The 27607-nt window shown below is 36.2% G+C and overlaps 2 protein-coding genes across 9 annotated transcripts in view; one reads left to right on the top strand and one right to left on the bottom strand.

The window, feature by feature from the left end:
- LOC136828034 (uncharacterized) overlaps window positions 1-9138 on the bottom strand; it is a 12480-nt gene extending 3342 nt beyond the window's left edge. The window contains exons 1-2 of one of the 2 annotated variants that reach the window (XR_010849884.1): window positions 6494-9138; window positions 5577-5818 (exon numbers count right to left, since the gene is read on the bottom strand). Coding sequence is in view for 1 of the 2 variants with exons in the window: in XM_067085700.1 (XP_066941801.1) it covers window positions 6539-8953 (2415 nt within the window). In the remaining variant the exon portion in view is untranslated. Of the gene's footprint in view, window positions 1-5576; window positions 5819-6493 lie in introns of those variants that run through there. The other variant, XM_067085700.1, reaches the window with a different exon arrangement.
- The window catches only part of Rev1 (Rev1 DNA directed polymerase), a 571847-nt gene that overhangs the window by 465443 nt on the left and 78797 nt on the right, over window positions 1-27607 (top strand). For 4 of the 7 annotated variants that reach the window (XM_067085707.1, XM_067085705.1, XM_067085709.1 and 1 more), the window contains exons 1-2: window positions 19651-19851; window positions 27092-27224. In XM_067085707.1, the coding sequence (XP_066941808.1) occupies window positions 27144-27224 (81 nt within the window). In that variant the 5' untranslated portion in view covers window positions 19651-19851; window positions 27092-27143. Of the gene's footprint in view, window positions 1-19035; window positions 19323-19649; window positions 19852-27091; window positions 27225-27607 lie in introns of those variants that run through there. The other 3 variants (XM_067085708.1, XM_067085711.1, XM_067085706.1) reach the window with 3 other exon arrangements.

Here is a 27607-nt window from a genome sequence, read left to right as displayed (position 1 = left end):
CAAAAGTATATGTGAAGGTAAAATGCTTCATAACAGGAAAAGTATATGTGAAGGTAAAATGCTCCATAACAGCAAAAGTATATGTGAAGGTAAAATACTCCATAACAGGAAGAGTATATGTGAAGGTAAAATGCTCCATAACAGCAAAAGTATATATGAAGGTAAAATGCTCCATAACAGGAAGAGTATATGTGAAGGTAAAATGCTCCATAGCAGCAAAAATATATGTGAAGATAAAATGCTCCATAATAGGAAGAGTATATGTGAAGGTAAAATGCTCCATAACAGCAAAAATATATGTGAAGGTAAAATGCACCATAACAGCAAAAGTATATCTGAAGGTAAAATGCTCCATAACAGGGAGAGTATATGTGAAGGTAAAATGCTCCAAAACAGCAAAAGTATATGTGGAGGTAAAATGCACCATAGCAGTAAAAGAATGTGTGAAGGTAAAATGCAACATAACAGTAAAAGTATATGTCTAGGTAAAATGCACCATAACAGCAAAAGTATATGTGAAGGTAAAATGTACCATAACAGCAAAAGTATATGTGAAGGTAAAATGCTCCATAACAGCAAAAGTATATGTGAAGGTAAAAGCTCCATAACAGCAAAAGTATATGTGAAGGTAAAAAGTACCATAACAGGAAAAGTATATGTGAAGGTAAAATTCTCCATAACAGCAAAAGTATATGTGAAGGTAAAATGCTCCATAACAGTAAAAGTATATGTGAAGGTAAAATGCTCCACAACAGGAAATGTATATGTGAAGGTAAAATGCTCCACAACAGGAAAAGTATATGTGAAGATAAAATGCACCATAACAGCAAAAATATATGTGAAGCTAAAATGCTCCATAACAGCAAAAGTATATGTGGAGGTAGAAGCACCATAAAAGTAAAAGAATGTGTGAAGGTAAAATGCAACATAACAGCAAAAGTATATGTGAAGGTAAAATGCACCATAACAGTAAAAGAATGTGTGAAGGTAAAATGCACCATAACAGCAAAAGTATACATGAAGGTAAAATGTACCTTAACAGGAAAAGTATATGTGAAGGTAAAATGTACCATAACAGGAAAAGTATATGTGAAGGTAAAATGCACCATAACAGCAAAAGTATATGTGAAGGTAAAATGCTCCATAACAGTAAAAGTATATGTGAAGGTAAAATGTACCATAACAGGAAAAGTATATGTGAAGGTAAAATGTACCATAACAGGAAAAGTATATGTGAAGGTAAAATGCTCCATAACAGCAAAGTATATGTGAAGGTAAAATGCTCCATAACAGTAAAAGTATATGTGAAGGTAAAATGCTCCACAACAGGAAAAGTATATGTGAAGGTAAAATGCTCCACAACAGGAAAAGTATATGTGAAGATAAAATGCTCCATAACAGTAAAATTATATATGAAGGCAAAATGCTCCACAACAGGAAAAGTATATGTGAAGGTAAAATGCACCATAGCAGCAAAAGTATATGTGAAGGTAAAATGCTCCATGACAGGAAAAGTATATGTGAAGGTAAAATGCTCCAGAACAGCAAAAGTATACGTGAATGTAAAATGCACCATAACAGCAAAAGTATATGTGAAGGTAAAATGTACCACAACAGCAAAAGTATATGTGAAGGTAAAATGCTCCATAACAGTAAAAGTATATGTGAAGGTAAAGTGCACCATACCAGGAAAAGTATATGTGAAGGTAAAATGCTCCATAAGAGGAAGAGTATATGTGAAGGTAAAATGCTCTGTAACAGCAAAAGTATATGATGAGGTAAAATGCACCATAACAGTAAAAGAATATGTGAAGGTAAAATGCAACATAGTAGTAAAAGTATATGTGAAGGTAAAATGTACCATAACAGTAAAAGTATATGTGAAGGTAAAACGCACCATAACAGTAAAAGTATATGTGAAGGTAAAATGCTCCATAACAGCAAAAATATATGTGAAGGTAAAATGCACCATAACAGGAAAAGTATATGTGAAGGTAAAATGCTCCATAAGAAGAAGAGTATATGTGAAGGTAAAATGCTCTGTAACAGCAAAAGTATATGTGGAGGTAAAATGCACCATAACAGTAAAAGAATATGTGAAGGTAAAATGCAACATAACAATAAAAGTATATGTGAAGGTAAAATGCACCATAACAGCAAAAGTATATGTGAAGGAAAAATGCACCATAACAGTAAAAGTATATGTGAAGGTAAAATGCTCTATAACAGCAAAAGTATAAGTGAAGGTGAAATGCACCATAACAGCAAAAGTACATGTGAAGGTAAAATGCTTCGTAACAGCAAAAAGTATATGTGAAGGTAAAATGCTCCATAACAGCAAAAGTATATGTGAAGGTAAAATGTTCTATAACATCAAAAGTATATGTGAAGGTAAATTGCACCATAACAGTAAAAGTCAAGTGATGTTTTATAATTCATAAAAGGAAAAGTTGTTTACAATTAATAAAGACCTAATGGTCTTATGATTTATCATTACAAAATTATAGGTAAAGGTCCCATAATATGCAAAGGTAAAATGTCTCAGTATTAGGTAAGCAAAGGTAAAAGTATTTAGAGTGTACAGTTTTCATTTTTCTATTTATTGGCCAGATGTTTCACAAACTTGAAGTTGGTTCATAATAACAAAAGGAAAAGACGAAAGTTTTTTTAATTACAGAAGAAACGAGGGAATATTTTGTACCTAGAAGCAAAAGTGAAAATATGCTCTAGGAAAATTTACAAAATGTATTTTGACTGATTTCTATGAACTGTCACAGAATAGATTTTATACTAGTTCAGTGTGCTATAAGGATAAATTTGGATGTAAATCTCAAATTAATTCAGTAAAACTTCCTAATTGCTCTTTCATTGAATCTGGATGAAATACACGATGACGCACGCACGCACACACCCACACCCACACACACACACACACACACACACACACACACACACACACATATATATATATATATATATATATATATATATATATATATATATATATATATATATATATATATATATACACATATACACACATACATGTATATATATATATATATATATATATATATATATATATATATATATATATATATATATATATGTGTGTGTGTGTGTGTGTGTGTGTGTGTGTCATCATGTATTTTCTCCAGGTTCAATGAAGGAACAATTAGGAAGTTTTACTGAATTGATTTGAGATTTACATCCAAATTTATCCTTGTAGCACACTGGACTAGTATAAAATCTACTCTGTGACAGTTCATGGAAATCAGTCAATATACATTTTGTAAATTTTCTTAGAGCATATTTTCACTTTTGCTTCTAGGTACGAAATATTCCCTTGTTTCTTCCGTAATTATATTAAATTTCGTCTTTTCCTTTTGTTATTATGAACCAACTTCAAGTTTGTGAAACATCTGGCTAATAAATAGAAAAAAGAAAAACTGTACACTCTAAATACTTTTACCTTTACTTACCTAATACTGAGACATTTTACCTTCGCAAATTATTTCACCTTTACCTATATATACTTGTGTAATGATAAATCATATGACCTTTACGTCTTTATTAATTATAAACAACTTTTGATTTTATGAATTATAAAACATCACTTGACTTTTACTGTTATGGTGCAATTTACCTTCACATATACTTTTGCTGTTATGGGGCATTTTACCTTCACAAATACTTTTGCTGCTACAGAGTATTTTATCTTCACATATATTTTTGCTGTTATGGTGCATTTTACCTTCATGTATACTTTTGCTGTTATGGTGCAATTTACCTTCAAATATACATTTGCTGTTACAGAGCATTTTATCTTCACATATACTTTTGCTGTTACAGAGCATTTTATATTCACATATACTTTTGCTGTTATGGAGCATTTTACCTTCACATATACTTTTGCTGCTATGGAGCATTTTACCTTCACATATACTTTTACTGTTATGGTGCATTTTACCTCCACATATACTTTTGCTGTTACAGAGCATTTTACCTTCACATATACTTTTACTGTTCTGGTGCATTTTACCTTCACATGTACTTTAGCTGTTATGAAGCATTTTACCTTCACATATACTTTTATTGTTCTGGTGCATTTTACCTTCACATATACTTTTGCTGTTATGGGACATTGTACCTTCACATATACTTTGCTTGGTGCATTTTACCTTCACATGCACTTTACTGTTATGGTGCATTTTTTTACTTTTCACAGCATTTTACTTTTAGCTGTTATGAAGCATTTTACCTTCACATATACATATTTTACTGTTATGGTGCATTTTTTACCTTCATATACTTTTGTCGTTATGGAGCATTTTACATATCTTTTACTGTTTTTGCTGTTATGGGACATTGTGCATTTTTCATATATACTTTGCTGTTATGGAGCATTTTACCTTCAAATATACTTTTACTGTTATGATGCATTTTACCTTCACATATACTTTTGCTGTTATGGAGCATTTTACCTTCACATATACTTTTACTGTTATGGAGCATTTTACCTTCACATATACTTTTGCTGTTATGGAGCATTTTACCTTCACATATACTTTTGCTGTTATGGTGCATTTCACATATACTTTATTTCACATACATATTTTACTGTTATGGAGCATTTTTATACTTTTCATTTACCTTCACATATACTTTTGCTGTTATGGAGCATTTTACCTTCACATATACTTTTGCTGTTATGGAGCATTTTAACTTCACATATACTTTTACTGTTATGGTGCATTTTACCTTCACATATACTTTTGCTGTTATGGAGCATTTTGCCTTCACATATGCTTTTACTGTTATGGTGCGTTTTACCTTCACATATACCTTTACTGTTATGGTGCATTTACTTACTGTTACATATACATACTTTGCAGTTATGGTGCATTTTACCTTCACATATACTTTTGCTGTTATGGTGCATTTTATTTACATATACTTTTACTGTTATGGAACATTTTACCTTATACTTTTACTGTTATGGGGCATTTTACCTTCACATATACTTTAACATTTTGCCTTCACATATGCATTTACTGTTATTTTTTACCTTCACATATACTTTTGCTGTTATGGTGCATTTTACCTTCGCATCTATAATTGCAAAACGTTTTACGTATACTTTGGGTACTGTGCATCGACCTTTATTTCGCCATCATGGCTGCCCCAAGGACCATCTCGTTTTCCTTCAAAACATTTTGTGTGCGTCTCCTTTTGTCTGTCGAGGCTTTGAACGTATCTGCTACTAAAGGTTTTTTTTTCAGATAATAACATCTTTTTGATACAGTTACGTACTATCGAGCAAGGTGTTATTATTATTTAATCAATATTTTTACAAAAGAATACATTAACATAATGATAAACATCAGTGTTGTTATCAACGACGGTTTGCCTGTAATAGTTATTGCTTTCTCTCTTTTATTATTATTATTATTATTATTATTATTATTATTATTATTATTAACAGAAGTAGATGTAGTAACATTAGTATTACAACCTGATAGCAAAAGAGGAAATAGATTAAGATCATTGCTACTGGCAATAACAAAAGCACTTACCATTGTGTCCGCACGGTGAGGAGAGGCTCAATTTTATAGGTACAACGCCTAAACTCCACAGGCATCAGTTTACATGGGCTAAGCTTCATTCTTTTTCATCTTGCGATAACGTGGATGTTCGATTATCATAGACAGGACACTCACTCAGGAGCTGGAGTTAGCAGTGGGAGTATCTCTCCCCCCTCCCCTCCTCCAAGTAGATATCCTTTGAGCGAGCAGGTACCCAGATGGGATGACGCGTCCTGAGAGTTCGGGGAAAGCAGGAAATTCAGAATTGGGTAGATATATCATCATAAATTTTACCATTTATGGTTGCCAGTTTTATATTTATTCATATACATAATTAGATGATATCAATAAGTTTTACTAATCATGGTCACCAGTGTATATATACAGTATATTATATATATATATATATATATATATATATATATATATATATATATATATATATATATATTTATATATATATATATATATATGTGTGTGTGTGTGTGTGTGTGTGTGTGTGTGTGTGTGTGTGTGTGTGTGTGTAATCGTAATAGTCACAATGCCCTCTGAACTTTCTCGAACTCTTCGCGCTTTTTTGGATACGCTTGTCACCACAAAGCATGAAGATCCAAGTGCAAGAAATGTTTAAGAAATTCTGATGTGCGGTAGCGGGAAACGAACCCGGGTCCGCTAATCAGAACGAGGTACCATTGTCGCACATCAGAATCTCTTAAATATTTCTTGTACTTGGCTCTTAAGGCTTTGTAGTGACAAGCGTATCCAAAAAAGCGCGAAGAATTCGAGAAAGTTAAGAGGGCATTGTGGCTATTACAATTACATATATATATATATATATATATATATATATATATATATATATATATATATATATATATATATATATAATGCAACGTTTTTCCACGTACCATGAAAATAATGTATTCCAGTTGCATGAACTTTGTTGCATGGAGTCACACTGCCTGCTGTGGATAGATTGCCGTTACTCGAGCGGGTGGGTGAGCCAGATCATAGGATGTAGAAACGTGCAGTAGTTCCATGCGCCTTTGTTGATGCTTACTTAAGTAAGAATCTCTTCTAGGCAAGGTTCCTCTGTGATTTACGTCAGTATTCCCTTGTTTACAAATCTTCATGATATTCTCCCACACTCTTTTTTGGCAGGTGAATGTAGCGAAAATGAAAACTCCTTGCAAACCATTCAGAAGAATGAAAATAAACCACACAAATGGGTTTTCCACAAAGCCAGCCACCAGAGCAGTCACCCAAGTAAGCCCCATTGAAACTGCCAGCCTTCTGTTAGTTTTGTATAAGTCTCTATCTCTTTGGATTCCCGGGATCCTACTTTGTTCCTGATGATGTCTTGAAATGAGACGTGACGTCTTGATGAAAAAGACTAATATGAAAATGCTAGATATCATCATAGGCACGACGAAGAATAGCAGTAATGATAACCTTTGTCCGAACCAACACCAATATTCTCCTAGTTTGGGTAGCAAAGACTCCGGTATTCCTGGTGGCCGAAGTTTGTCAACAGCTATCAGTAAAGCTACGGCAAAGACCGGCAAAGACCAACAGACAAGGGAATATATTCTGTAATGTTTCCAAGTCTCCAGCGACCTGAAAGCTGTAGTGCCTCTTCTGAAAGTCAGCCAAGTATCAAAAGCTATCACATTCATCCAGCAAAAGGACCCAATGAAACAAAAGTAAATAGCTGATGCTACCAAGTAGCACGGAGTCGTTTTGGGTTTCTTGGCTGAGCTGGTCATGAAAGCAATATATCCCATCAGAAGAAAACAGCAAAGAGTGGCCAAGTTCATCCCAGGAAGGTTTCTCAGACTCTTCACAAGCAGGAACGCTATTAGATGAAGTGTTATACTTATGGCAGAAAGGGTGAGACACAGAAGAGAAATAACCGACAGCACAAAATAACTTGACTTTGGTAGGCACTCACTCACGTGAGTTATTCCTGACTGACTCAAGGTAGAATTTTTATGGAGACTCTTATATGTTAATAATGTCATTATCTGATGATGTGTGCTTGTCATGAAGCTATTATTCCATATAAGAAACTCGTCACAGGATTCACTCTGTTTATAAATGTTGGTTCCACCTTCGTATAAAGTTGTGTTTTGACTGGAAACATTTTTCTTGTTACTTTTCCGCACAACTGTACCGTCTTGAAGTTCAGAGTCATAGTTTTTGGCAATACATTCCCCCTCTGTACTTTGCTCCCTTATAATTTGGCAAAGTATGCAAATGTCTTTAGTATTATAAAAAGGAATGAAAGTTTCATTATCTTTGCAGTTTGCATTTGCCTGTAAATTTTTCATGTGAATGTTATCAGGAACATGAAGCAGAATCGTTAAAGGAGGAATAGGGAAAGAAATGCCTCTTGTATCCTTCTGATCAAATACCATGCAAGGACTTTCGATAGGGTTGTAATTGCAATCTGCGCAGTACACATTTCTGTACGTAATTGGTTCAACGTTTGTTTCAGCATAGATGATGCCATTGTTGCTGTCAAGTTTTGTGTAATTACTGTGGTAATCAACCGGAGCTGAAAAGGATAGACAAAGATTTTCCACTTCTTTGTTCGTCCAGTTCGCAGCACAGTTGTTTATGGAGGGCCTGCACTGATTTGATGAATGAACTTTGTTATAGGCTAACTTAAAAGAACATTCAATGATGATATCACTGTTGTTTGAATTCGTTATCAACCACTTTTTCCTTTCATCATGAAACTTGAGACTAGACTTTATAAGTTTTAATGGTTTGTCTTCGCCTGTGCTTTCTCGAAGGCTAAAGGTTGTTCTGTCTTTTCGAAGGTTCAAATAATTTTGTAGTATATCAGTATTTTCCTCTAACGTATTCTTATTACTAGGAAAGAAACACTGCATTTCGGAATTCCACACTTTTATATTAACAGCATCGGAATGACACAAAGCGCAGTAGTAATTGGAGTAAGTAAAATTCGTAATTTCACTGGTAACGGGCAGATGCAGAACTGGGTCTCTGCTGTCAGCGATATCCAGAGGTGAATGGGCCCTGCATAACGATTCTACGTCGGGATTCTCCCACTCTTCAGGGCAGGTGCTAAACATATAACTTCCTCCTATGCACTGGCGTTTTCCCAGGTTCTGAATCTGTTTGGCCCTGTTGTAAGTGGGAGCATCGTAACAACAATCACCGTAGATGATGCACTCTGCTTCACACCTGCACTTCGGTACACTGCTTTCCGAGGTGCTTGAAGAAGCCTCACACGAGTAGTCGCTGGCGCAAGCTGACGACTTGGAAATGAAATCTGATACTGTCAATTCAGACGTCGCTGGTACCAAGAGGAGTGACACAATCAGAAAAGATGATGTCATCGTGTAATCCTAAAATCCTTTTCGCTTTGGTAGATGTTAATAAATGTTTTTACCAAGATTAAGGGTGGAAGGAAATGCTTCCGCTCCGCACTTCTGCGCATCACGGCCACAAGTTTTCAACTGACCCGGGATCTTCCAAAGTTAAGCTGGCAACTCTCTCTCTCTCTCTCTCTCTCTCTCTCTCTCTCTCTTTATGTGACTCAACCCTTTTGGGCGTCTGTATATGTATCTTTTTATGCTGCGCCTCTCACAGGATGAGAGGGGATTCCCAATAAATTAGCCTCTCAGGAGGCCAGATCAAATCAAAATCTCTCTCTCTCTCTCTCTCTCTCTCTCTCTCTCTCTCTCTCTCTCTCTCTCTCTCTCTCTCGTAGTAGTAGTAGTAGTAGTAGTAGTGGTGGTACCCCTCGGCTCACGACTGCAGAGCCTCGGGCTCGATCCTAGTGCAAGGAAGGAATGATTTGACTGTGTTGATATGGTAGGTCTCAGATGGGAATAGACAAAGAGGAAAAGGGTAAATACAGCCGACGAGAGTGATGTCAAAACATATACCGTCTTTTCCATAAGAAGAGAACTTGACAAAACAATCCTCAACTTATTATGGTGAAACCACTCAGCAGATTCTCTCTCTCTCTCTCTCTCTCTCTCTCTCTCTCTCTCTCTCTCTCTCTCTCTCTCTAAAGAAAAGTCAGTGCAAGAAAAAATGCAGTTTTCTACCGAGCAGGGTTTGATAATACTGTATCGATAACTTTGAGCAAAGCTATTAAGTTAAATGAAACAGAACAGTGGAATGAAGAGGTAAAACACAAATAGATGAAGAAATTGAGGCAATATGTCATAACTGATGCCGTTGTATAAGCATATGACCGAGGGTTTTAACTTACTGGAAGGATAGAGAGAGAGAGAGAGACAGACAGAGAGAGAGAGAGAGAGAGAGAGAGAGTGGGAGGGGGACAAAATAGTACACCCTCTCACACCCTACATGATTCTAAGAAAATTTCAACTTGGGCATATGACGAACAGAAACGCTGCATAGGACAAGGAACCCTGGTGAGGATGCACTTAATTATCAGGTTTGTCTTTATGCCTTCCCATTCCTTTCTAGATTTTATGTGGAAGAAAATTAAAAGATATAAAATTGTAACGATTGCAAACTAATTGAGACCCTTAGCAGGGGGATACAAGATCCTCTCGCGAGCGAAAGTAGCTCTAGCTGACCTTGGCCTGTGGCAGGTTGGAAGTCCCGCTCACTCTGCTCGTCAAGGTTTACGGTCTTGCGTCATTCTTTGTTCTCTTGTTAACATATCCCCTAGGGAGGTAGTGCCTTCAGTGCACCCACACGGTCACTGTGGGCTTTACTTGTTCTTTTCAGCGTCTCTTCGGCCCCTGGCTGCAAGCCCTTTCAGTCCTTTTACTATAACTCCATTCATATTCTCTTCCTTCCATCTTACTTTCTGCCCTTTCCTAAGAATTGTTTCAACGTTATTTTCAGCGCTGAATGACCTCCTGGGTCCCAGAACTTAGCCTTTGGGCTAAATTTTATATTCCAGTTCCACATGTCAGCATGAGAGTCATTCAAAACGCAGTGTGACACGGACTTTTCCTTTCTGTGAAGGGACGTCATTTCCATGACCTGTTAAGTGGTTCTGTCTCATAAGGTTTTCTGGTTAATTTTTGTGGGGGGCCCACAAGTTTGTTATAGTGCCACAAAAGTCTATCAAACATTTTTTCGGGTCAAACTTCCTCTTTGAAGGAATAGCTCCAGAAGACTCTTATAAAGCCTCTCCTCCTGATAGGGTGTTGGTCAAGATGAATAAAACAATTCATTAGAAAAACATTCATAGCCACATTCAACCTCTAACCGCAAAATCAGTCGCTTCATGTTTTTTATATATATATATATATATATATATATATATATATATATATATATATAATTGGATGTTTGTATTTTATTAACTCTCATGAGTACAAGTGTTATTACAAATGTACCTTTTTCATAAATTATCATTTTGTTAAGCTTCTTCTTGACGTGGACATATATAAGATTATATAGAAATGTAAACATAATTGATGTACCTTCTTTGCATATTAGAGTGTACTCGAAACTGGAATGTGTATTGAACTATGTATGCACAGTTCAACCCTGCTTTTTCTATATGCACATTGTGCACGAGGCTTCGACCCCACAGTGTGGTTCATTCTTTCCTATATTTGCCTCGACCAATCACTGCATAGGTCTCGAGGTCACTTAATGTACTCCCTCCTCCGGCACCCCACCCCACTTCCTTGGAGTGAGGAAGAAAAAAAAGTGTAGTAAATCCAGCTTGTAAGTCGTAGACTCCTGAATATACCCGAACGGCGAAACGCTTTTATGCCTGAAACAATAAAGGAAGGGACAAATCTGCGTAAATTTCACCAGAAACTGAGGCATGCCCATTACAAAAAATCATATATATATAATATATATATATATATATATATATATATATATATATATATATATATATATATATATATATATATATATATATATATATATATATATATACTGACGATTTATCGCTAGAACTTGCTATATTTTTATGTTGTTGTAGAGCTGGAGGAAGGAATGAAGGAAGAGGTTAACCAAGCGCTTTCGTGTATTCCCCACACCTCCTCAGGGTCAAGTATATATATATATATATATATATATATATATATATATATATATATATATATATATATATATATATATATATATATATATATATATATGCATACACATAAAGCAATGGCTTTAGTGGCATCACTAAGTTTCTTGCAGGAATATCCATGCTGTCGGATATTTTTGCAATGGGCATACGCCAGGTTCTGGTGAAACAACAATAACAATAAGCAAAGTTGGGCCCTGGGGCGGTGGAAATGACGTCAAAACGGATACTGGTTACGAACAAAAAGGGTAGCAGACTTGCTCCATTTTATGTGTTTTTTAGTTAACCGGACCGCTGGAAATCTGAAAGGGAAAGAGGGGCGAAGGAAGCGCCTATGAAAGAGTTTTATACTAATTGTAACTGAGCGTGGAAGCCAACGTCAAGAAATGCCACCTGGCTAAGGTTGTTCTTGATATCCTTTATGACGCAAGACCATCTAACGCCACTGACAACTCTGCAAGAGGTCTTTGAACGATACAGTTAGCTTGCTTTAGTTCCAGTGTGTCGTGTGACCGGATTTCTTTTTCTTTTCTTTCATTTTATTTTCGCGCGATGGCCATAAGGAAACGCAGGTTACTCAGAATAGGAAGAAATGTTCGTCCATCATTCATGGAACTCCCTCAGTGTCATCACTAAAAGACTTGATTTATTCATTCATTTATTAAACTTGGCGAGGTGGCCAAACAGAAAATATGCAAATTAAAAGAGAAAAAAAGATTTACCATTGGACTGGCCTCAGCTTTAAGAAAGAAACTTATTGTTTTTGCAAAGGATTTATACACAAAAAAGGTAATGACAATTTTAAAAGTTGAATATCTCATAGGGAAAAGTATGAAAAGAATAAGAAGAGCTGGAGCTTGGACTTACCTCACTTTCAAACTCCAATACATCCTTAATTTATATATATATATATATATATATATATATATATATATATATATATATATATATATATATATATATTATACATATATATAATATATATACATATATAATATATATATATATATACATATATAAATATATATATATATATATATATATATATATATATATATATATATATATATATATATATATACATACACACATGAGGCCCGGAGCTGAGGCTCCAAGTTTACACATCACAGAAGGAAGCAGTAGAAATTATCAAGACTGCAGCCACCGTCGTTAAATACTCAATCGTCCTCAGTGAAATTGTTTATAGCCTAGTTTTGGGCAACTGGTTTCCTCCTCTGTTTTTACTTATTTATGTTAGTCTTGTTCTTTCTTTCATATAGGTAGGTTGTTTTAAGATTTTAGTGAACTCCTTTTACTTATTGTTGACTTGTCTTGGAATGAGGTGTTTTGTTTTAAATATTTTTACTACAAAAGAGCTGTTGCCATTGCATTAATTTGTTATTGATGTTCGCAAATTATATTATATTTATATAGCCTTGAAAATCACGACTTGGATTCGTCATGAAACGTCAACATGAAATAAACTGTAGATGATGAGGATGCCTTTCCCTACTTCCTTCATGATGTATGTATGTATATATATATATATATATATATATATATATATATATATATATATATATATATATATATATATATATATATATATATATATATATAAAATTAAGTGATGGCTTGGAGTTTGAGAGGTAAGTCAAGCTCCAGCTCTTCTTGTTCTTTTTCATACTTTTTCCCTATGAGATATTCAACTTTAAATTTGTCATTACCTTTTTTGTGTATAAATCCTTTGCAAAAACAGTAAGTTTCTTTCTTAAAGCTGAGGTTAGTCCAAAGGTAAATCTTTTTCTCTTTTAATTTGCATATTTTCTGTTTGGCCACCTCGCTGAAGTTTAATAAATGAATGAATAAATCAATCTTTTAGTGATGACACTGGGGAGTTCCATGAATGATGGACAAACATTTCTTCCCTATTCTGAGTAAGCGTTTCCTGCATATTATCATCGAAAATAAAATGAAAGAAAAGAAAAATCAGTCACCTGACTACTGGAACTTAAGCAAGCTAACTGTATTGCTCAAAAACCTCCTATAGAATTGTCAGTAGCGCTAGATGGTCTTGCGTCATAAAGGGTACCAAGAACAACCTTAGCCAGGTGGCATTTCTTGGCTTTTGCTTCCACGCTCAGAGTTACAATTAGTATCAAGTTTCTCTCTCTCTCTCTCTCTCTCTCTCTCTCTCTCTCTCTCTCTCTCTCTCTCTCTCTCTCTCTCTCTCTCAGGCGTCTAATGTTTCTCAGTCCTCCCTTTCTGTGTTTTTCGTTTCCTCCGCATCTCTCACTTTCTTGAACTGGTACTGTCTCTGATTACCGCTTATTTTCATCGTGGAATATTCCCTGGTTATCACTGAGCACATAAGCGGGAGCGTCTGCCATCTCCTGACCAGTATCTGTTGTGACGTCACTTCCACCTCCCCAAGGCCCAGGTTAGCTCATTGTCAGCATCTGATACTGGTAGGGGTTTTTCCCGAGGATGAGTCATAATTCTGTTATTTTGCACGGAAATTCCATCAGGAGGAACACCTCATTGCCTTTAGCAATCCCTTGACATAAAAAAATGAAGGATGGCAGATCTGAAAAAAGTAAAAAAAATTAAAGTAATACCTCGGAAAAAATAAGGAGGTTTTAAGTCTGGATGGGAATTTATTTCTCTCTGCTGCTAGGTTTCGGAATTTTTTCCAGCATCTGTTTTCCCTAAACTTTACTTCCATTCATTTTAGGGGACAGGATATATATATATATATATATATATATATATATATATATATATATATATATATATATATATATATATATATATATATATATATATATATATATATATATATATATATATATATATATATATAATCTCAAATCAATATATAGGTTATCTGGTGTCAGTGACATCGGGGTACAATGAGGCCCAAAAGCCAGAGGAAGATGAGTCACTTTGGATTTCCGCGGCGCACAGAGAACTGACTCATCTTCGAGATCGGCTGTTCTTAGGTTTTTTTTTTCCTAATAAAAAAAATTAAGTGCCTGGTGAAGTTGTCAACAGACAGTTATATTCTGTAAGGCAGCAAATCTATGATTTTACCAATGTCTATAAAAATGCTGTGTATCGCTAACGTTTACACGGAGTTACCCAAACCGTCCAAAAGTTTCTCTCGCGATGGATTATGTATGTGGAGATAAGATCATGTCATGACTGGAGATTTCAAAGCAGATATTGAGCTGACTAAATTATTATCCCGAAAACAAGGAGAGAGATTATTAAAAAATTAAATACTCTGATCTAAGGAGAGGTCAACCTCAAGAATTACTTTAATGTAAAGAAAGGAATGTAGAGAGCAATCTTATTGATGCATAACTCGCTGAATTGTCTCGTGGTGACATCAGGAATTCCCCACGTATGGCGAAGAATAAGGAACAAGAAAATATCACACAGAGCACCATCTTCTTACTGTTCTACTTCCTATGAAAAACCAAATTGTCATTAGCTTTGATAGTAACTAGTAAAGGGAACATTAACAATAGATGTCAAAATTACAATGTACACAAAATCAACTAATGAAGAGAAACCTTTGGCATCTTTCAGATAGTACTCCCGTGGGCATTTTCAGTTGCAAGATGTTGCTGGTTGTTTGATCCATTCATCACTGACTCTGCACAAGAAGTAGATTCCTGTTTGCAATGCGTTTTTATGATAAAGCATACAGACCTAACCCTCGTCAGATAGAAAACAATATAGCTTGCTTGGGATAAGGTTGCTTTTGAGCCAAATGAAAATAATTTTTCATTTCAATACTTGAATCTTTTTTCTCATTCTTGACGAGGCATCATTAGCCAGTAATAGTTGTAATAACAGTACAGCATCAACAATAATAATAATACACTCGATGTTTTCCCGAGGCTTTCAGGTTGCTTACTCCAAGGTTTGAAGCATCACCTGCAAAAGCCATTTTACTTCATCTGATTAACTGCTGAGTTGATGCATTGTATACCAGTCGTAAACATAAATAAGTGCACAAAGCAATAAAAGTGTACCACTAATCACTAAAAAATAAAAGTCGAGGGGAACAGATATAAAAAAAACATTGCAACTTAGAAAGTAGAAGTGTACACATGAACAATAATCCTTTTTTATTTTATTAATCCTGTTATGTAAAAAACCAGGTACAAGTAATGCCTTTTTTTTTTTAGATAAATTACTTGTATGACACAAGGAACCCGTTACTTTTTTCACTGGCTCTCAATGGCACCTCTGAAGAAGAAGTGTACATTTCCGGACTGGATGAATTCGCTTTGTTATTATTTTTGTAAATTTTAGGTTAGCTGTTCTCTATATTTTATTCATACCTGGATTCTCTTTTCACTTGCATTATTTTTAATAACAATAATTCTTTCATTTATTACTTTGTTTTTAATTCTTTGCTGATTTGTGGTGTTACAAAAGCAAAGGTTAATTTAAAGACCATGAAAGAAAGAATTACATAGAGCTGACGAAAAATTTATGCAATATAATAATAATAATAATAATAATAATAATAATAATAATAATAATAATAATAATAATTATTATTATTATTATTATTATTAATATTAATAATAATAATAGTAGTAGTAGTAGTAAGTAGTAGTAGTAGAAAGGAAAAAGAGAACAAGGAAATATAAGTAACTACAGGCCTAACACCTGCTACCAATAATGTGGAGTTGCTAACAGGTATCATCAGTGAAAAGGCTATACAACTACCTAGAGGACACAAACACCACCCCCACTAACAGAAGGCTGCAGAAGGAAGTGTAGGGGCATAAAAGACCAGCTCTTAATAGACAAAATGGTAATGAAGAATAGTAAGAGAAGGTGAACCAACCTAAGCATGGCATGAATTAACTACAAGAAAGCCTTCGAAATGATACCGCACACGTGGCTAACAGAATGCCTGTAAATATGTGGGGCAGAGGAAAACACCATCAGCTTCCTTAAAAATACAATGCGCAACTAGATACAGTGCCCACAAGCTCTGGGATAAGACTTGCAGAAGTTAACATCAGGAGGGATCTTTCAAGGCGACTCACTGTCCCACAACTGCTTTAGCAGCCATGATTCCCATGACAAAAGTGCTGAAGATGATGGAAGCTGGGTACCAACTCAACAACAGAGGCAACAGAATTAACCATCTGATGTTCATGGACGACATCAAGCTGTATGATAAGAGCATCAAGGAAATAGATACCCTAATCCGGACTGTAAGGATTGTATCTGGGGACATCAGGCTGGGGTTTGGAATAGAAAAATGTGCCTTGGTCAACATAAAAAAAGGCAAAGTAACAATGCCTGAAGGGATAAAGCTACCAGACGGGAATAGCATCAAACACAGATGAGACAGGATACAGATACCTGGGAATAATGGAAGGAGAGGATATAAAACACCAAGAGATGAAGGACACGATCAGGAAAGAATATATGCAGAGACTTAAGGCGATCTCCAGAGTCAAAACTCAACGCCGGAAACATGACGAAAGCCATAAACACGTGGGCAACAGTAATCAGATACAGCGCATGGGTAGTGGGTGGACGAAGGCTGAACTCCGCAGCATAGACAAGAAAACTAAAACCACATGACAATACACAAGCACTACACCCAAGAGCAAATACAGACAGACTATACATAACACGAAAGGAAGAGGGGGGAGGGCTACTACTGTAAGTATAAGAGGACTGCGTCAGCATCGAGGAGCAAAGCACTGGGGCAATATCTGAAAACCAGTGAAGACAATTGGCTAAGGAGTGCATGGGAAGAAAAACTGATAAAAAGACGAAAACCAGAAATATACAGAGACAGAGAATGAAAAACAGAACAGAGGAATGGCGATAAACATGCTGGACAGTACATGAGACAGACAAAAGAACTGACAGCGATGAAACATGGCAATGGCTGCAGAGGGAGAACTCAGAAGGAAACAGAAGGAATGTTAACAGCGGTGCAGATCAGTCCTAAGAACCAGATATGTCAAAGAACAATAGATAAAATATATCTCACCCTATGCAGAAAGTGCAATAAGAAAGACGAGACCATAAACCACATAGCAAGCGATGTCCGGCGTTGCACAGAACCAACACAAAGAGGCCTGATTTAGTAGCAAAAGCCTCCACTGGAGCCTGTGTAAGAAACACCAGCTAGCTTGCAATAAGGTTACGAGCACCAACGAGGGGAATGATAAAAACGATCAGGCAAAGATCCTCCAGGGACTGGTATCAGAACAGATAAATTGATACGTGCCAATAGACCAGACGTGACGTTGATTGACAAAATCCAAGAAGAAAGTATCACTCACTGATGTCGCAATACCATGGGACACCAGAGTAGGTGAGAAAAAAGGATAAAATTGATAAGTATCAAGACCTGAAAATCGAAATAAGAAGGATATGGAATATGCCAGTGGGCACGATCCCAAGATCCCAGAAAAGGAATCTGGAAAAACTAGATGCCGAAGTAGCTCCAGGAATCATGCAGAAAAGGAGGCAGGATGCAACCCGGAACCGTACACTGAAAACCACCCAGTCGAATAGGATGACTGATAGACCATAATAATAATAATAATAATAATAATAATAATAATAATAATAATAATAATAATAAGAAGAAGAAGAAGAAGAAGAAGAAGAAGAAGAAGAAGAACGAAGAAGTCATGTTCTTTAAAAGTAAGGATGAAAGAAACCCCTTTTCTTGTGTGTTAAGTCGTGGTATTTTGTTAGAAATGCACTTAGAGCATATTTCTATCAGTATACCAAGACTTAACACACAAGAATAATAATAATAATAATAATAATAATAATAGTAATAATAATATAATGATTGTTTACATAACCAGTCAGATTTAATCTCTCTCTCTCACACACACACAAACACACACACACACACACGTTATTTCTTGACAAGAAAACTTGTCAAGTATTACCAGTCAGTGAACACCTTATGCCCTCAAGAGGGCTCCCTTTTCCTCATCTTTTCTCTTACCCTGTGGCTCAAATAAGTTACATCCTATCCGATCCCATTCAAATTTCTATTATACCTTTCTTTTCTTTTTTTTTAAAGAGACATTAATAACTGCATTACAAGGGGCCCGAAGACCAAAGTGCTCAACTGCACCACATCGCTGCACTTGTATCTAAAATAGCCGATATTTTGTGTAAACTCCTTTGTGAAACTTTGGACCAGTATCATAGAACCATTTTCAGCAAAACATGGGGATGACTTCAAGTTAATGAGGAAAACTGCAATACTTTTGTTCTCGAGAGGAAAGTTTTAAGGATTTGTCTCGTGTGTTCCTGTGACAGACAGTGGCTCCTTGTGTTCCCATCGTAGCCACGGGGACTAACTTGAAGCTTCAACTGCTTAAGTTTTGTCATTTATTGCCGAGTAGTTACAGGAAATTTTTCGCTTTTCCTTAATTATCCCACCTTGGAGGGGTGGTGGGGTTGGCATTTGGCCTCTATTTGAACAAATTTGACTTGCCTTTACCCAAGGGTACATTTTGCCATTTATTTTAATTGATGATTGATCCAGTAGTTCTGACGGTCACTTACGTCAGACATAAATACGTACAGACGACAGTGCATGTCACTTTGATAAGAAAATTTCACCTGCTAATGCTCGTTTGTGCTCAAGGGACACGGTGAGTTAGTTTCTGCTGTTCATGTTTTTCTCTATCAGCCTGTCTTGTAGGTGAGATACGAACCTGTGCTATTAGGTGTCACACGCTGTAACATACACAAGTACCAAAGATTTGAACTGGGTTGTTTAGGGGGAAGTGTTATTGAGGGTCGTTCGTTTTGAGAGAAGTTACGTAGGTGCGGTATATTTAAGGCTGCCTGCAACTTCTTGAAAGTGAGTTGTTGATATATTATTAATATTATATATTATATTTGTATGTCTGAATTATGCGCACATGCAACAATATACAAAATTCTGTCGGAAGCGTTTCTTAATTTTTTTCAAACGCATCTTTCTTGTGGAAGTCCATCCTCCATCGCTACACGTTGGGTCAGGAATCAAGGTGGCTGTCGGATAGTTTATGTTTCCTCCCGATAATTTGTTGAATGTACATTCAGTAACATGGTTTGTTGTTCCCGTATTGTTCACCGCATACCTCCAATGAAAGAAATCCCGAAGTCCTTCAGATGTTACATACCCTTTTCTCAAAGGTAAATGCGAGTACTTTCTTATTTTACAATGTTATCCCATACTCGGCTACCGTGAGTAGCCTATTGTACCTTGTTGTCACATCTTCCCAAACACAGGCTAGCTAGGCCATGCATAAGGTGAAGCGTAGGAATTATGACTGCCTCAGGGTGGGTAATCGTAACAAACGCATTTCCATTGTCGTTAGGCTAGCCTATTTGCCAGAAGGGTAGAACTAAGTTATAGGTACACGGCGGGTATTTAGCGAGAAATGGCAGTTTCTAATAGTATTTTGGATGCTTATTAACAATTTAACGTTAATTTTTGGCGGTCGGCTGTAATTAACAATTTATCTTTGAACTCTGCCTCCTCGATGAGGACTGATAGGAATCCAGGGTTTCCATCACGCGATCTTCCGCGAGACAGAGGCACCGTGCGTCTGTTTCCGAACAGTTCATATCCGTCTAGCAAGTGCAATAATTTGTTAACGTATGGGTAACTCCCTCACCCCCCTGGCCAGTACTAAACTTACGGCGAAGGGACATTCCATTTGGCCGACAACAGCAAATGCACCGCCAGTGTCAAACCTAAAAGTGTTGAAACCAATTTCCAGGTACTGCTTGGGACGGGATATGAACCGTTCAAACAGAGCGTAGCAAATCCCTTTCTTGTGAAGATCGCGTTGGAGCCCTTGTTGGATGGACTTCAGGGGACAATTACAGGTTAATTACAACCGGCCACCAAAAATAACGTTGGTTGTAGATAAACAGCAAAATACTATAAACTGCCATTTCTCACTAAAAATACCCCAGTGTCTCTATTACTTAGAAATACTGCCAGAAGCATCGGTAAACTTTGGGGTGCAAGTTGAGACGACGGACACAGGTTCTGCTGAAGCCTACCTCTTTATGGCTTAGAGAGTACTGTTTGTGGAGACCAGTTATTTGTGTTTCCAGACCCTTTTGCTAGGCCTTGAACAGTTAATAGATGGGATTCAGAGAAATGGGTTTAGGCCATAGATGAGAGCAGAAAACAGCAAAAACTAGTGAATCACACCAAACAAAATTGGTGAATCACAAGGTAGCCTAAAGTTGGAAAAATATGTGGATCATGTCTGTAATTAATATAAAAAATGTAAAACTAACGGTATTTCCTAAGTATGAGCTCTGTGCCTATTTTTTTTGGACATTGGTTTTTCCTATACTTTCAGGGCTGCTGATAGAGGAGGGCATTTGTTTGTTGCTTCGGCCAAAGTGTTATTGCCCCCTAAGCTTAACCAACAGTAAAGGGGATGGGGAATAAGGGGTTTTTGGGTGGGAGACCACCCACAAACGTAGCAGGCAAGTTTACATTGTGGAAGTGCACTATGGAAGTGTAAATCTACAGGGGGAAGTGGCTGAGGGAAGGGGAGGGACATGGGGGAAGGCAGGGAGAGAGTTACTCACGTCCCCCCAAAATGCAGGGGAAGGTGAGAAGTGGCCTTGGCGGGGGGAACAGGGCGTTTTGCGTGGAGGCAAAACATACTGTCATTGAGGAAGCGGGGTTGTGGTGGGGTTGGTAGGAGCACAGCACATTGGAGAATAACAGGCCAGCAAAAAACAAAACTTCATCTTTTTACCAACAGCCCTAAAGTATAAAAACCAATTTCAAGCCCCAGTCAGTCCGCCCAGGAGTTCGAACTCATAAAATAATCTGGAAAAAATTTGATACACTAAAGCCAAGCCCCGATAAACTTACCTTAGGGACTCGAGCCTGTTTTGGGGAGCAGAATGCTTTTGCCAGATAAGCCAGCCTGCACTCACTACTGCACTGGGTGCTAAATTTTTTTAAAGGCCATGATTTTGGCCCTTAGCTGGATTAACATCTTGTAATTGCCTGTTATTCCTATACTGATGATATGAGCAAGAGAAAAAGCTTGTATAGCTATTCTGCTAGGCGCTTGCCAGTGAAGAAGTGAACGATAAAAAGAAAAAGAAATGATTCTGGATAAAAGAATGGTACAAGAAGAGATGTGAACTGTCTCATCAGTGCCTGCTAAATGAGCTGCTGGTATCTTCAACTGAAGACCTATAGAAGTACCTTCGAACAGACCACGACACCTTTGTGGGAACCTGCTTTGACGATGGTTTCAACAATAATTGGGAAAAGACAAGCGCCTGAGAGATGCTATACCAGCAAGTCAGCGACTGTCATGTACACTCCGGTTTCTTGCAACTGAGATAGTTTTGAAGATCGAAGTTTGCGTGTTGTATCTCCCCTCCAAAGTCTTGGTATCATTGTGATGAGACATGTGATGCTATGAAATATCATCACTGAAAGATGTAATTAAGGTATGGTAAAGAAAACAAATTGATGAATATTTATACCTGTATTATATTTTGCTGTTACATTATTTACCCATTAGTCCAATGAAACCCAATTGTAGCAAGTAGTTTATGAAAATAAAATAATATTGACTGCAGACAAGGAAATGATTGATAAAGTTCAGTGAACTCTAACCAAAATTCTTGATGCTCCTGTGTGTTCGCCATGGCTGCTGTTGACCAAAATGACATGTATGATCAAATATCACTACACACTTGTCAACATGCTGGTCAAACGTCATGTTGGATGAACCAGCTTCAAACAGCTTGTTCAATCCTTCAAACACACCCATACATTCTCAGGTGGATTGTCAAACACTGAATTTGATCATACATGTTTGATAGTTTGTACTGTCCCTAACATAATGGATGGCACGAGGTCTTTACTGACTGGAGCAAACTTTCCCTCATAACCTAACCAGACAGTACAACAGGTCTTAACTGGTAGAAAATTATTCTTACAGGTAGGATATGTTGAGAGTAGGTATATTGTACTCTGTGGCTCAGGAGAAATTAATATACAGGGTTTGTTTTCTTGCGTCAATGCCTGTTCATATATGAGAACAGAGGGCCTTTGGGAGGCTAGGTATTTATCAGTGGGAGGGATTACTCCATGATTGATTAAAACCTGTTTGACAATATTAATTTTATATATAAAAATATGTACTGAGGTTTTGTACTCACTGTTGATACTTCTTACATACAGCAGCCATTGTCAAACTGGATGTATTGGGTGGTGACAGTTGGAAAGCTCTGGTACATCCAGGAACTTCTTAAGAAGATAAAGCATTTGTTGTTAAAGTTAAAAGTTCCCAATATTATGGTCAAAGATTTAGAAGGAAAAAGATTGAAAAAGTGTGATTTTCTGGTACATGAAAACTGCTTGCCCAAGAGGTTGGAAAGGACTTGTAAAGAGGTTGTGGAGTTGTTAATTGATGCACTGTTCATATGATCTTGGCTCTTAAATAAAATCTGAGGGATTGCTATGTCATCTGGTAAATTCAAGGCTTATTAATACAGGATTGGATTTTCATACTTCTTACGTTCGACTCTCCGATTGGCCAATGAAGAATTAGAGGAATTTGTTTCTGGTGATAGAAATTCATTTTCTAGTCATAATGTGGTTCAAATTCCACAATGACCTGTAAGTCCCGTTGCTAGGTAACTAGTTGGTTCTTAGCCACGTAAAATAAATCTAATATTTCGTGCCAGCCCTAGGAGAGCTGTTAATCAGCTCAGTGGTCTGGTTAAACTGAGATATACATAACTTTTCATACTTAAGAAAAAATGGCAAAATGACCATTTAACAGTTGAGCTCATTGAAGTCCTTGTTGAAGAGAAATTAATGTACTGTATCATAGTAACTTTTTCTGATGGTTTTTGATGTTATTTTGATGAATTTGGTACTCATTTCAGACAAAAATACTTTATTAACCTGTTACAATCCCCCCTTATTCTAACAACAATAGGAGGCTACAGTTGGAAACCAGAGTGTGGTTGGGGTGAATGAAGGCTGATGAAATGTAGGGATGAATTTTAACCTTTCTTAGGGTGACAGCTCCAACCTGGTTAAGAGGGCTTCACTCCCATGGTTCCTTTCTAACCTGACCTATGTCACAATAAATCATAGTGAAACAAATGCTTGATTCCAAACCTTGGTGAAATTTTTTATCCTTTCTCCATATCCAATTGAAGTGAAAATACCGTCAAATGAAAATAAGATGCAGGTTGGTCATTCTGGCAATTGGTGACACTGTAGGTGTAAGTGAAATCATTCTCCTACATCCCAGGACATTACTGGAGAAATGTTGAGAGAGAGCTCCACATAATACTGTAGAAAAAGCACTTTATAATAAACTGGAAACTACTAAATTTTATAGTAAACATTTGCAACAGGTTTTTTTTCCTAAAAAAAAAAATTACAAAAATAGTATAGGTCATGTAGTTATGTTGTATCTTATTAAAGGTTTAAAAGTAACTCATATCACCTGAAGCCTAATGTATGTGTCTTTTTAGCTAAAGATTAAATAGATTGTGAATTATTTCGTTGGCTAATAATCTAGCCTAGTAAGACAAGCCTGTTTTGAAGAACATTGAAGCATATCACCAGTCCTAATATATAGGGTAAAGCACTCAGTGGTGTGTTTCCCTTATGTATCCCCATATCCCCATACTTGGGAAACTGGCTTTAGATGAGAGGAAATCTGAGCTGGATGAAAGACCCTTGTTAATTTTGAGGTTTTAGTATTCTCAGGAGAGAAGCTTTTTACCATGGTCACAGCTTCCCAGATGGGTTAGGGAGGACACAGTCCTTTAGGATAGTTTGAGTTGGTTTTAATAGACTAACATTAATTAAAAAAAGTTCAGTGATGCCATAGAAAAAAAGGAAAATAGATATGAGCACTTGTCCAGTTTTACTGAAAAAACCAGAACAAAGTAATGGCACTGATAGTAATAGTGTTGCACTTAAAACACAAGTAGCTGTTGGAAAAAATTTGTTTATGTATCATCACTCTGAAGAAGTTTACTGTACACTCCATTCATATCCTCTCTCTTCTATTGTGCTTTTCACCCTCTCTTAACAATTGTTTCACAGTGCAACTGCGAGGTTTTCCGCCTGTTAAACCTTTCAAACCTTTTAGCTGTCACTTTCCAGAAGGAGACATAGGAAAATTTATATAAAAATTAATGATATTACCTGACCCCATGGAGGTTCAAGTCCCCCTTTACCCTTGTCCAAAAAATCTGGCAATTGTTTTTGAAGGCATACACTACAGCTCTAACCTGGGATACGATGTCCTTAATTGTGGGGGCATAGTACCTTTTCCCCTTGGATAATCCTCCTCTTAACCTTATCAAAATGTGTGATGGTGGTTGCTCAGTGTATATATCCTAAGTAGCCTAACTAAGAATACACCCAGCCTACCTAACTCCTTCACCTTTGCCTCTCCACAAGCCTACCTGAAGCTATTGCTTGAGTTTGAAAGATTGAAGGTTGTGATTTATCACTACTATAAGGATGTTATTTTGTCTTTGGAAAAATTGGGTTATTACTTGCTATACCCTTGAGATGAAATAAATGGAATGTTCTTGTATTAAAAATCACATTGTTGTTACTTGAATTTAAAGTATTTTTGTTTCTTTAAATAATTTAGTATGGCATAGCATTCCCTTAAGTTTTTATGTTGGTTTAGGACAAGTTAGATTTGGATTGCCCCATGTAAAGATAGTTATCCTTGGAACATAGCTTTTTATGCTTCCTATATAGACTTGGGTAGACATGTAGAACAGTACTTAAAAACAGGTAAGTGGCTCTCCAGATAAATTAGATGTATGTTAGACTTTGGCTGTTGGTGCTTGAGATCTTTGCGTTAGAACTGAAGATAAAATTTTAGTAAATCAAATCAGATTTCAAGGGAAATTCAGAATTTAAGTCAGATATTGCTATAAACTTAGTGCTGTACATTATATTGTCTGAATTTTTAAGAGGTAGATGAATAATACAGGTGCATATTTAGTATATAAATGTAAATGAATTAAAATACTGTATTAAAAAAGCCTAAAATGTACTCTTCACTACAAGAACTAAGGCCTAGTATAGGCACAAGAAATACAGTATTAGATTAAAAAATCCTACAATTAACAATGTAACTACTGTTGTAAAGTCACACCTGAAACTTAGCAGTAGGCTACCATTTAGTAATTGAATAATGGAACAGTATAGGATAATAATTAAAACCCAGTGGTGACATATACTTTAAGCAAGTATGAAGCCCTTTATATGCAAGGAATATACAGTAAACCCCCTGTATTTGCGGAGGATGCTTACCACACCCCTCCCCCTGCAAATAGCTACAATCTGCGAATACTTAAAACCCTTCTAAAAACTCGTAGAACTGCCTATTTTGATAGTTCAAGCACAAAAAAACCCTCTAAAAATGCTTATACCCTGAGTATCTTAATAGTTTTATCACAAAAAGTGCTTTTAGTCATGAAAATAATATGAAAATACAGTAATTAGATGAATATTTCTCACTGAAAATACTGTGACTGGGCAAATTTTCCACGAATAATGTGTATATATGTTCCATAGAAATCCAGCGAATAGGGTGAGTCCATGAATCTAGTAAGAGCACACTATAAATACTGGAGGTTTATATATATGTATATAAATACAGTGCTGTAAAATGATTGACTACTACTAATGTGGTTATAGTTAGTGGTAGCTTGCTTGAAGTCACAAGATCACCACCAAACAGTAATGGTGAGCATTCTTGCAAGAAATTGGATGTTAAATCATAAACAGTGGATGCCATTACAGTACATTAAAGTACTTGTATCTGTTGCATAAAATGAGTAGTAATTTCTAAGTTTGGTGCTAGTAACTGGGAGTAATTTACCCCTTTTCTTAGCAAATACTAGGTGTAGTGTCAAATTGTTGTTGTTTGTTAGCAACTGTATTACTGTATTTATTCAATGTATCCTGTCATAGTACTGTGATAACATTTGGTGAATTTTGTGCAGTACAGTATTTTAGTTATTTTTGACAGATACTTAAGCTACAATACAAAGTAAGCATACTGTATCTTTTTTTTTATTTCTTCATAATATTAGGTAAAACATTTTCTTCCTCTTTCTCACACTATTACAGAACTGTGTGACAGATGCTTCACATCTCTTATCAAGAATAATATACAGTATGACTATTTTATGATACTTTAATGAATGAACAAGTTTAATGAATTAACAAGAATTTTTTGTGTAGTACAGATACTGTACAGTATATATTTTTGAGTGGGAACTCTTGAACTTACAATTGTGACCTGTATTGTTTTAGGTGAAAGTACTATACACATCTTTGATTATGTAGCATTGGCTGAGTCTCCTTTATGCATTCCAGGGAATGATTTTAACTTCAAGAGAAATTAGACATCTAGTGTTAGTGACTAGACATGTCTCACAGGGGATCATCAAATAGAGGTCGTGGGGATGGCCGGAGAAGAGGATATGGTCCAACGGGATTTGAGGATCACGTGAGTCATTGCTTTAGAATTGTGGTACTGTATTCTATTCCTGTAGGGTCTGATGTGCAATTTAATTGTACACCATGAGAATGGCAGTAATTACAGAAGACCATTTGGTTTTAACTAAAATTTGTAATTGAGGCTGACTGCAGGAATTTGTTAGGTAAATATTTGCTTGTAACTGAAGAACTGTAAATTCTTTGTTTTATAATAATGCGATAAATTCTTAACAGTTTTGCATCTGCTGCATATAACCCTGCCACATATGTCCATGTAGGTAATGAAACTAAGGGTGTTGAATTAAGGTCGAAGATTCTTTATAGTACCATATATTAATGACAGACAGACACTAAGATGAAAGTGGAAGGATGTCCACGCTTGTCACACTTCAG

This window comes from Macrobrachium rosenbergii, chromosome 42, assembly GCF_040412425.1.
Source record: "Macrobrachium rosenbergii isolate ZJJX-2024 chromosome 42, ASM4041242v1, whole genome shotgun sequence".
NCBI classification, from domain to species: domain Eukaryota; kingdom Metazoa; phylum Arthropoda; class Malacostraca; order Decapoda; family Palaemonidae; genus Macrobrachium; species Macrobrachium rosenbergii.
This window is presented reverse-complemented; position numbering and strand designations above follow the sequence as displayed.